Here is a 12,353-nt window from a genome sequence, read left to right on the forward strand (position 1 = left end):
TAAATCAACCAAATCTGAAAGACAAAATGGAATAACACTAAATGTATTATATTAACCCTAATTGGGTGTTTGGGGCTATATGACCCCAATCGACTTTTCCTTAATTTAAAAAATGTGTGTGATTCCCTTCATCTCAGTTACAATTTTTTTTTTTTTTTTTTTTTTTTTACTTTTTCTACATTATTTATCTATACACACAAAGATCTGGGCTTCATTTGGTTGTTCTAAATGCATGTAAAAAAAAAAATTCACACTCTGGGTGATCAATATTGACCCCAGTTGAAAATGAATGGGAAAAGGGAATTTAATTTTCATTTGTCAAAAAAAAACAAATCCAACATAAATCTGAAAATTTCCACACATAAATGAAAGCCTGGTACTAGAGCACAGATCCAATGTGGAACAAAAATGATCACACACACATGCATGCGAGCAGACACACAGGTGTGTATTTTGATCATCATTATAATAGTTTTTTTTTCTTCATAAATATATATATTTATGAAGAAAAATAAAACTATTTTATGATGATCAAAATTAAATATGAATTGTTTCTGAAAATCGATCTTGGTCTTAGAGGCAGAATTCTGCCTCATGTGCGGAGCTCCGTAATCGACTTTTTTTTGCAGTAAATAGGTAAAACAAATACTTAATAATATCCCCCAAAACACAACATAAACGTCTAGATGAGAAGTAAACGGGGAAAAAGAGATATACAATTTTTATTATTGAAATGTATATTTCTTTTTTAGACATTTGCTCTATAAATGTTTGGGATCATATTGACTTATCAATTCAATATGACCCTGAAGCTTGCACACTTCAAATATCATATGCAAAATATCATTACAGGAAAGGTACATTTAGTACCGTGAATCATACATTCTGAGAACATAACTTTTGCAGGCGTCCAATGTCTATACCCAAACACGAGCATCCTGTCATATAGGAACATTTGAAGGAACAGAGTATAACAGTCATATCCTCAAACAATATTACATTGATAAAATAAAAATGAATTGATCATAAATTAGTAAATACATGTATAAATACATGTACTCTGTTTACTGATTATTATGTAAATAGAGCAGGAATACATGGAAAAAGGAATTAAAAGATATGGATAAGTGATAAACCATAAATGTATAAATGATCAAAAAATATATATAAATGAAGACCATAATAAAAATAAAAAGTATAATAAAAATCAACCATTTTGGATACACCACTGTACAGTAACTGTACTAATTAGCTGCAGCAGCATCTTCAACAAAGCAAATTATGAGTTGAAAAATGCTTTCATTTCATTTGCCTGCATTTTGTTCTTCAATTGTGAGATTTATACAGTGCTCCACATCTAAACGGCACTAGCCTGGTCACTGTGCATGCTGAAAGCCTTCATATTAAACTTCCATTTGTTAACGGGTGATTTCTCTTGTTTTAGACTGATACAAGGCCAATTCCAAGCCTGCTATATTGTTTTCCATACTTCCTTTTAATTTTGTATTGCCTATGGTGTAACAGTGTGGTGGTAGTTGAAGGCACAAGACGAAGATGAGGGTATAACACAATGTTTACTGGTAAAACTCAGACAGGATAAACACAACATTAAAGAGAACCGACAAGGGATTTAACAGAACGGGGAGTATAAACACACAGGGTGAAATCAGGAAACTAACTAGACACAGGTGGAGGAAGATAACTAATCAGGGATTAACAAGAACAGGTACTGACAAGACAGAATTTGTGACATATGTATATCGGTTATTAATGCCATTTTAGTTAGACTGATATCCACTAAAGCACTCATATTGATAAAGATATTACATGTTATGGTGAAATACGGTCTTTGAATATGTTGTTGAAGCTGATGCTGTGTGAGCCATCTGTGTGGGATTTGTTTCTTTTGAATTATCAGATCTGATCTGAGAGAAAGAAACATTTAGAAATGTCTATACATAAGTCTTGTCTACAAAAAGCTATTGAAATACCCAAGAAAAAACATATAGTGCATTTAACCCACACTGACCTTTTTTGAGCATAAAATAAATTGAAGTACCAGATAATTTTTTGAGTCTGACAAAAATATTAAGACACAAAAATACATGGACCCACATAGGGCTGTCGCCAGGGAGGCCCTAAGTACTAAGTAGTACCAGGGCCCCTGAAACCCTGGAAACATATGCCGTACCCCCTCAACAGGAATTGCAAGAATTGGAACCTGCTATTTTAGTCAGCTAAACAATTATGAAATGCCAACAATGTGAAAGGTAATATCAAAACCATTGTTTTGGCCAACATAAGTTGTAATTATTTAATTCATGTAATGTAATAATACAATGAAAATTACAATATCTAGACACAAGACAGTTTCCCCCCAACCTGACATATACGATAAATACCCTCATCCTGAAAAGTTAAACCTTTAACCAATCAACATGTAACACACAGCTAGAGAAAACAAGCAAATTTGACAACTTCCCATGTGACAACTAGCCCCGGTCTCACCTATTTATCAGTTTAATTTAATTTTAAAATACACTACTCACTAAAAAGACAAACTGAGGAAGAAAAACACATTCATGTATTGACCCTTCAGTTTCACAATATCATCAGGTGTGGAACAGGTACCACTTTTTGGAGAGGCCATCTTCTACATGGAGTGAGTTGTCTGGAGGATTCAGTTCTCCCTAGGGCCCAGTCTCTCCTAGACCTCTCTTTCAGTATGTAAGTTACCTGAAAGAAGACACAAGCAAAGGGTTCCTTTCACTTTAGCTGTTCATTATGGAGTCATTATGGGGATTGTTGCATTATTCCAAATAAATAGATTGAGATTCACATACAAATTTGAAGAGATCAAATTCACAAATAAAATGAGATTTTAAATCATCAAAGCGAATGTGCAAATCATTTGTGTAGTATGCTACTTCAAAAGTAGAATGGGCATCCGTTTACTGTCTGTGAATCAGCGTGTTGCGTCCAGTGTGGATGATACCCTCATCCTTCCCTTGGGTCGTTTTGAAGGGTCAAAACCCAACTCAGGACAACATAAGCGTTTTTTCCTTTTTGACAACATATGGCAAACTATTGGGCATTTTGAAACAAAAAAATTACTAACATTTTCATAAATAGGCTATTATCCAAACATCGTGACCTACAGTAACATATGTAGACTACTCAGGAGGTTCAAACACGCAAAGCTAAACTTAAAAAGTAATTTGTCTTTGTTTGTATATCGATCAAGTGATTTTTTGAAAACAATGATATACGGGGATTAATTCATTGGAAATTGCGCTGCGCATTACATGCATTGGTCATTGGATACTTTTTTTTTCGCACACCGTCATCGCCACGGAGGAGCAGGACAAAGAGAGAGCCTGTGCCGCGCGCCACCGCATCCAGGAACGTCTCGTCCACACTCTAAAAATAGCTCACTGAAAGTTCTAATGAGCGGGTAGCGTTCCTGACGCACACACACGCACACAACGCACAGACAGCGCGCCAGAATCCAGTTCTTTTTCGCGCTTGAACGAACAACAACACACACATTTATGCCAAAATGCCCGTTTTGTCGAGTATCCTCACAAGAACAGTCTTAAATGAGTTAAATAAAATCTTAAATGAAAAGTCAAGAGTAAATGAGAAAATGAAATGCGTGAGATCCTGTCAGCAGCAGATCTTAAAGTGACAGCAGCCTCTAATTCTTTCTGTCAGTAAAGTTAAAGGGATAGTTCACTTTGAAATTAAATTTTGGTATGTTTTAGCTGACCTCAAGGGCATCCAAGATGTAAGTGTCTTTTTTTCCGCAGTAGTTTCAATTTTTATATTTTTAGGTCAAACCGTTCTTGTCTGTCAGTCATATAATGCAGGTCTATGGTCACCACCTCAAAGAGCATGCACAGAGTCCAAATTAAAACAATTCCCCATCGTCCAAATTAAACAATTCCCCATCGTAAGTACACTAATACCTAAAAATATAAAAATTGAAACTACTGCGGAAAAAAAGACACCTACATCTTGGATGCCCTTGAGGTAAGTTAAAACATACCAAAATTTAATTTCAAAGTGAACTATCCCTTTAACCAAAGAACAAAGGGAACAGAGAAAATCACTCACTGCTCTTGACTAAAGAACATTTGTAGCTTTAATAAGGATTCATCTATATGTAATTTATAATTTATGCAGTGCAGACTATTTGATAACCTTATTCAATTTCTTTATATTTCATACCTGTTAAGACAGGAAAGGCACAGGTAAATGTGACATTTATTATGGGTTTAAGTGAGGATTGTTTAAAGTTCACTTAAATTAAAAGTTGTTATATTTTTGAAGCCTAATAAATGTTTAAAATTTGGGGAAAAAAATAATTTTCATGCAGAGATCAGACTATCTACTATATCTAAGCCATAGTCAAAGTCTATCTTTGTGAAACCGGCCCCAGTAGATATTAATATCAGTGATACTGGCCTTCATTCATAAAAAGCTATTAAGCAATTATTAGTAAATTAGCAATTAGCTATTAGTAATTATTAGCAAATACTTACTTCATGCTATTAAGCAATTATTTAAAATATACTGTCTTTATGTTGTTTCTACATTACAGTGGAAATTTTATTTACACACAAAACATTAATAGTGAACATTTTTGACTTTATAAAATTATTCTCTCAAGTCTTGGCAATCGGCACCTATTAAACAATAAAAAAGTAAGACATATTTTTTGTTATGCATAGTTCAGTAGCCTACTATTCTTTTTGGCGGAATTTATCATTATAATCAACTTAATTATTATTATTAATTATTTTATATCACCATAGTCCCTAAATGTATGTAAATGCAGGAAATGGAATTCAAATCGAAAAAATGTTCCCCCATTTTGTGTCCCCCCCCCCCACTTCTCAAACCAAAGTTACACCCTTGCAGGTCTGATTGCTTTTTTCTTTCTATTTCACTTTAAGTGCACAGGTAGGCTATACAAATTTTGTTATACTTTTTCAGAGTAGCTACATGAAATAAATTAACGTTACATGATGTGATCCCAAATTTTATATGGTAGCCTATACAGTAGCTAGCTACACAACAGAACCATGGTAACAACGGTTGAGATTAAATATAATATCTTATAATGCTTTCTTTGTAAAATGAACCCCCTGCGTCTTTACTGCATAAACTTAAAAAACACCTAAAATGGAGAGATATATTAATTAAATAATTTCATTTCACCACACATCCAAAGTTACGAACTATAACCTTATCATTGAGATTCCAATGGTGATAAGAAGAAACTTTTTGCCTCAAAGAGAGCTGTTAAGAAAGCTAGAGAAACAGGTTATGAAGAAATCAACAATAGACCAATCTTCGATCTTTATTCATGCTGCACATCTGTCTCAGATTGTTAATATTTATAATCCATGGCTAATTTATTATTTTGGATTGCATTGGTGTAGAGGTCTACAAAGTATGACATGAGTGGTGCGAAGAAGGCACTGATGCTGTGTGCCATGACAGCTGATGAAGGAGGGGAAAGTGACATGCAAATCATGAGACGCTTTTTCTGCCAATTTGGATTCGGAGGATATGGTACCAACATTATACCAAATGCCTTGGCAATGGTCTGCTCATTTTTCCTTTAAGATATCATGAATGGAATTGCAATATAAAGCTTGTGAGGCTAATCATCATCAAAACCTTTGATTGGCTGATGATTTTGTGAATATTTTATGTTTCAATAGCAAATGACAGAAAATATTCAAAGCTTCCGAAATAACATAATGAGAGATCAGCAACACATTAGCTGCATCCTGGTGTCCGTCTCCTGTCATGGGAGTGTAGATGAATTAATGGGTGCAGATACCAATCGGATTAAAGTGAGGGAAATCATTGAGCCTTTTAGTGACGACAACCGCCCCAGACTCAAGGGAATACCAAAGATCTTCATTCTGGATGCTTGCCGAGGAGGTAACATAATTTAGAACAACATAATTTAGAAAATACAATTTTAATTTATAGGCTGTTGTTTTCATGTGCTACACTTCAAAGTCAAAAGTAAAAAAATATATATATATCATGATAATACAAATAATTTATACTAATATTATATCACTTACTTAAAACATTTGCTGTCCATGTATCCCTCTCAGATGTTCATGAAGAAGGAGTGCACCGTTACTCTCCACAGCGAACAGACATTAATATGAAAATAATGCAGAACAGGACTAATTATGCTCCTCCTGTCATTAATGATATGTTTACTGTCTATCCTGCAATGTTGGGTAGCTTTACCACTTAATCCTCAACTTAACCCATTTTGTGATTAGCCAAATTATATGTATTTGTGGACAGATGACAAATTTCTTGGGTACATTTTTTTTTTTTTACACAAGTCCATTGGTACGGTTTTTCGGGACGAGTGGCCACACAACAGAGGGAATCATCTTGATGACTTGTTTTTGGAGGTGCAATAATGTCATATGACATTCCTTATCTCTTACTTAAACAAAACTCTTTTATAAATGTGCTCTACAAACATCAATTTGTATGTAGCTAAAAACCTATATTTATAAAAACTGCATAGGCTAAATGTAATTTAAAGTTCTGTAATTTTAAAACTTACCATATCTTAAAGAAACTGAATACATCTGTATCACTATTTATTAAAACAGTTAATATTAATTAAATAAATACTTATGAATTCCCACAGGTCAAGAAGGATTTCCAGAGGAATAACCGAGATGCTTTTGTTGTGGTTGCCCTGGTGGAGTCCACCCTCAGGAAGCTCATTTACCTATAATGTGTATGAATAATGCTGTACGTTTATTATTATTTTTTAATACATATACGATAACAGATTATGTGATGAGGTAATCGTTTGGATTAGGGATTTACAATGGGGACTAAGGGAAAATTACTATCTTCAATTCTCACTTGGAGTTTATTTGGAATTTTAGTTCAGTTAATTGAGTTAAAGCAATGATATTTGACAAAGAGCCTTTATAAATCACAGTTAAATATATGGACAAATTTCATTTGCAGAAATTATGTCAAACAAATGATGAAACTTAACTTTTCTGAGACATGTTTGCAATTGCATATAACCAAAAGGTAATTATTAGTGGAACAGTTTCCCTGAAAAGTGTTCAAGCAGAGGGTGAATTTAAGCTTGATTGTATATACTCACTGCATATGCATTGTTGGAGCATATAAATGGTTTTGAAGAATTAAAGGTAAATACTGTTCCATTTAATGATAAAATAATTTTGGCTGATGCAGTTTGACACTGGTGAGTGTGACTCTGTAATTGTGAAAGGTAGCCCTTTGACTTAATGATTTTTTTTTCTACATTAAAAGTTTGTTCACTAAATGTAAACGAATATTATTGTGACAGTCCCTGTTTTATTTTGTTACTGCAGGTAACAGATTAAAATGTATCATACAGAGGACAAGCTGTTTGGAGAATAGATATATGTATAATTTACTTTTTAAAGAGAAAACAGCAATGACTGTCCAATTTATTGTTGCATATGTGTAATTCACATATTTCATTTGTAGAGTTAATTCTTATCAATATTACACTTATGCAACTTTTACATATACATTCATACACACACACACACACACACACACACACACACACACACACACACACACACACACACACACACACACACACACACACACACACGCATATATCTATGTATGTATATATGTGTGTGTCTTTGGGTTTGTTACATATAAAATAAATGTATCTTAATGTGTTAATAAACAAGGTGTTTTTCTAATTAAGATGCAGGATCATTTTATGATAAGTCCATGATGGCCCACATTCTCTGAAAAGACCATTTGGTTTTTACCCCTCTATCTGCCTCTTCTTATATTATCTTGAAGCCTCTATTAGTGGTTTACATAAAGATAGACATCCATGTATTCAATATCAAAAGCATATCATCATCAGCCCTGCACAAAATATCAAGGCAGAGAAGACGATTAAGAAAGAGATCCTACTGCTCCTCATATTAAGAATATAGCTGCTGAATATAATAAGTGGTAGTAGGAATGACACGTGTAATAGCCTATACTTTAATATTTAATGACTGGATAGCCATCTATATTTATATATTTTTTTCCAAGTGTGTTGGATTTGTAAACAATAGTTGCATGACTACACTGGGCGTACTTTCACTCATTGACAGTGCGTGGATTTTTTATAGATAAGATTAATTATGTTACTAACCATGGAAATCTGACTTTAGATTTTAAACTTATGATAAACTTTTATCACACTTCCCATTTTTATGTCTGATGGTGACTAACTTTCCATTCCAGATCTAACAATAAAGCAAAATAATTCACTTCCTTTTATTTAGGATGTGGCCATCAGACGAACTTTCGATATGATCTAACCCTCTAACAAACTTTTGACTCAATGGTCAAATGGAACTTTGAAAAATGGACTCAATGTTCTGTTCTGTTTTTTTTTTTTTTTTTTTTTTTTTTTTTTTTGGGTGTGTGTGACTGTATTGTGAAATGATTGACTGGAATATTAACCCCTTACAATGTTTTTGATATTTTGCTGAGGTTTGCAGACGCTAGTCAGGATTAGAAAAAATCCATTACAACAGCAGCAATACATGATGTAACTGATGGTATAGCATAAATATCAGACATGTAATTTAAGGCTCAGGGTATATGCTTATAGATGTACTACACTGTTAAATAGTTTGGAAAGACTACAAAGCACAATAAAACAATTCCAAATAAATATTGTTATACACATTTTTTTATGTCTAAGGGATGGGGTGCTCTATTTAAATAGTAGGCTACAATTGATACACAAATATAAGTGTTATACTATGATATACTGTACAGTACAACCGTGTTTCTACCAGTGAGTGCAATGTCTATAGTTGTACACCATTATTTGAAAAAATAGAGTAAAAAAAATGTGTAAAATGGGCAAAAGAGGGCGTTACGCCAGTGTGACTTGCACTAGAAGGAACCTGACACGAGACACTTTAGATTGTCGTTCAGTCGTCAACGTTTCAGCGAGGGTCTTAATAAGGTCAACTATAAAATCAGGTCAAAATGCTCGAGTAAATGGGATTGTTTTGCGGGGAACATGCGGTATCCACCACGCGGAACATATTTACGTTTTTGTTTTGTTTATGACACTTAAAGACATGTACAACTTTACCTCGTCCCTGCCTTCATGGAGCGCTCATGGAGAGCCAGCGGGTCGCATTTTCCTGGGGTTCGCTCTTTCTCTCCTCGTGCTGTGGACGCTTTTGGGGAATTTCACGGTTTGTGCTGCGGTTTTGCGCTTCCGTCACTTGAGAGGAAAAGTTACCAACGTCTTTATCGTGTCTCTGGCGATGTCCGACCTGCTGGTGGCTGTTCTCGTGATGCCGTGGAAAGCGGCCACGGAGGTGACGGGACACTGGGCGTTTGGCTCTTTCTGTGAGTGCTGGGTGGCTTTTGACATTATGTGCTCCACAGCCTCGATCCTCAACCTGTGCGTGATCAGCTTGGATCGATACTGGGCTATTTCAGACCCGTTTCAGTACGAGAGGAAGATGAACCGTAAAGTCGCCCTCGTTATGGTCAGCGTAACGTGGATCGTATCAGTGGCCATATCATTCGTGCCCGTGCAGCTGAACTGGCACCGCGCAGATCTGGGCACGGTCAACACAAGCAACTGGACCACTAAGGAAATGTGTGATTCGAGTCTGAGTAGAACTTATGCCATATCATCTTCCCTAATAAGTTTTTACATTCCCGTAGCAGTGATGTTGGTCACATACACGCGCATCTACCGCATTGCTCAGGTTCAAATCAAGAGCATCTCTTCGCTGGAGCGCGCAGCCGAGCGCGCGCAGAGCTGCAGGGCTGGTGCGCGCACCTGTCCTCTCCAACACCGCGCCATAAGAGAAACCAAACTCTTTAAAACTCTGTCCGTGATTATGGGGGTGTTTGTGTGCTGCTGGTTCCCGTTCTTCGTCCTGAACTGTGCGGTTCCTTTCTGCCACAAGCCAAATTGTGTCAGTGAAGCAACTTTTAACGTGTTCGTGTGGTTCGGCTGGTGCAACTCGTCGCTAAACCCGATCATCTATGCTTTCAACTCTGATTTCAGAGATGCTTTTGCTCGACTTCTGTGCTGCCATGGCCTGTGCACCAGAACACCTCTTGCTATTCAGAGCAAGGATCCAGTGTCCACTTATAATCAGGGCAGCTCTGTAAACACTATGGAGGTCGGTTATGTCAGTTTGCACAGGGTGGGCAACGAAATGCAACGTCCTTTGGTGGAGATACATATGCTTGGAGATGAGAGCGACGTTAAGCATATTAACTCAGAAGATGCATGTCAGAATAAATGACTTTTAGGTGTAGGGGAAACCGGGGAGAGTTTTAACACTGAATATAGCAGGTTGTATTTTTGAAAGTCTATTTCTATTTCTGTTTATTTTTTTATGTCCAGTAATCAAGATATAGTTCCATCAACACACTGTTTTTAACAGGGTATGTTGTGACACTGGAAACCTGCTATTTATTGAATGATTTGAGGGGAATGCTATTTTTAATCTTAAAGTAAAAATGCAATTTTCATCATATTATATTTAAACTTAAAGGACTACCTTTTTTGTAAGTTTTAAACAGTAAAACAATTCATCCAACATGCATGTAAACATATACAGAACAATAAAAAAAACAGGTATTCAGATTAATTGTTTGTGGGACAACTTGCCCCAAACAACTTTTGAACTTTCAGCAACAATAAATGAAGAACTTAAAGGACAGATCACCCCAAAAAAAAATTCTGTCATCACTTATTCACCACCATGTTGTTACTATCAACTGTGACCAAAATTTTGACAACTTACTTACTTCTGTGAAACATCAAAGAAAATATTTTGATTAATGCCTACACAATAGAAGTCAATGGAACATTCTTTAAAATATATTATTTTGTATTCTGAAGAAAAAATTAAGTAATACATGACATAGGGGCGAGTATATGATGACAGAATTTTTGGTGAACTGTCCCTTTAAGCTGTATTTATCTTTTTTAATTTATTTTTTTAGCATGATTAAAAGAAAATGAAAAGAATGGTTTAGACTAAATGTCAAAATATCCTAAATTAGGACTAATGTAGGTGTCTGAAACCAATTGGATTTCTACATCAAACCCTTCAAGTTCCTTAGATATAACCCTTGTAACAACTTCCTGTGTCTCCCCATAGTCTACTTTTTTGTTTTACTGATTTGCACATATTTAAAAATGACCACACGGGTCAGGTTATTGCATCTGTGGCCACAGAAAGAGGTCTGAGGTTTTAATAGACCGAATGCCAAAGAGCTTGATGAGTCCTAAGTATCGTTTTCCATTAAGCACGAGTGCACACAGTTACTTCCTCTCATAAATAATTAGTTGCCTGCAATCTCCACTCAAGGAATGTTACATTTCACTGTGCAAAAGGGCTTTCGGACTATAGATATGCTTTGAAAGTGCATTAAGCATGTTGATGCTTGCAGGATCTGCAAGAACATGGCATTTTATAGGGTCAAAACTGTGCATAATTATAATAATCAGGTTTATTCTGTTAATTAGGCTGATCGTCTGGACTTTTGAATTAGTTCAGACATATTTTTTCATTCTATGGAACATACTACTCATGATTCTTCTTGATTTGTGTTCAATTAAATTAATTGGAAGCACCAAAAAGTCATTTAATATGGGGTTTCCTGTAAAGGTTGCACAAAGCAACATTTCCTGAGCCTTTTAAGGACACATTGGGCATGAGTCCATTTGCGACAGGCAGGCATGTTACGTATGTAATTAATTCACAATGAGAGGTTTCAGTTGGCTCACAGCAATGAATAAAACATGGAAAGGCAATCCCTAATCCCTTAATAACCTTAAACAAACTGAAAAACGAGAATTGATTTTAAAATGTTAAACTACTATAACATGACTGTTATGTTTAGATTATGATGCAAACTCTGTGTAAATGCATTTGTGGGTAAAATAACTGCTCAGATTTGTTGCTGAATGCACGAATGTTTAAAATTGATGGCCCCTGCCGCTAAAAATACATCTTATGACCGTCCTTGATGTCTTCATTCTTGAAGCACATCCGGCCCCTGAGGGTTGCTTTAATTTTGGAATCCACAGGGAGGTTTGTCTATTGAAATTGTTCAAAAGAGCCATGACAGAGCTGCTAAGAACAAGCGCATGCTGCTTTTTACTTAAACTCAGATCTTGGTCTTCATTTTTTCTGTGGCTGGGGAGTAACAATGTAACAATTAAAAACCTTATAGGTCACAAAATATTTGGATAATTAAAGGGGTCCTATTATGCA

The 12,353-nt window shown here is 35.4% G+C and overlaps 1 protein-coding gene across 1 annotated transcript; it reads left to right on the plus strand.

Moving 5' to 3' along the window:
- The first annotated feature begins 9,009 nt into the window (after positions 1 to 9,009).
- On the plus strand, positions 9,010 to 12,353 carry LOC309495346 (D(1) dopamine receptor). Its single transcript, XM_082165026.1, has one exon. It carries the CDS (start codon positions 9,162 to 9,164, stop codon positions 10,368 to 10,370), a length of 1,209 nt encoding a protein of 402 aa, XP_082021152.1. The 5' UTR covers positions 9,010 to 9,161; the 3' UTR covers positions 10,371 to 12,353.

Source organism: Leuciscus leuciscus, assembly GCF_965113295.1.
Source record: "Leuciscus leuciscus genome assembly, chromosome: 3".
NCBI classification, from domain to species: Eukaryota; Metazoa; Chordata; class Actinopteri; order Cypriniformes; family Leuciscidae; genus Leuciscus; species Leuciscus leuciscus.

What these genes read in the sequence shown, in the direction of transcription:
- LOC309495346 (XM_082165026.1), top strand. Translation starts at nt 9,162, where the DNA reads ATGACACTTAAAGACATGTACAACTTTACCTCGTCCCTGCCTTCATGG.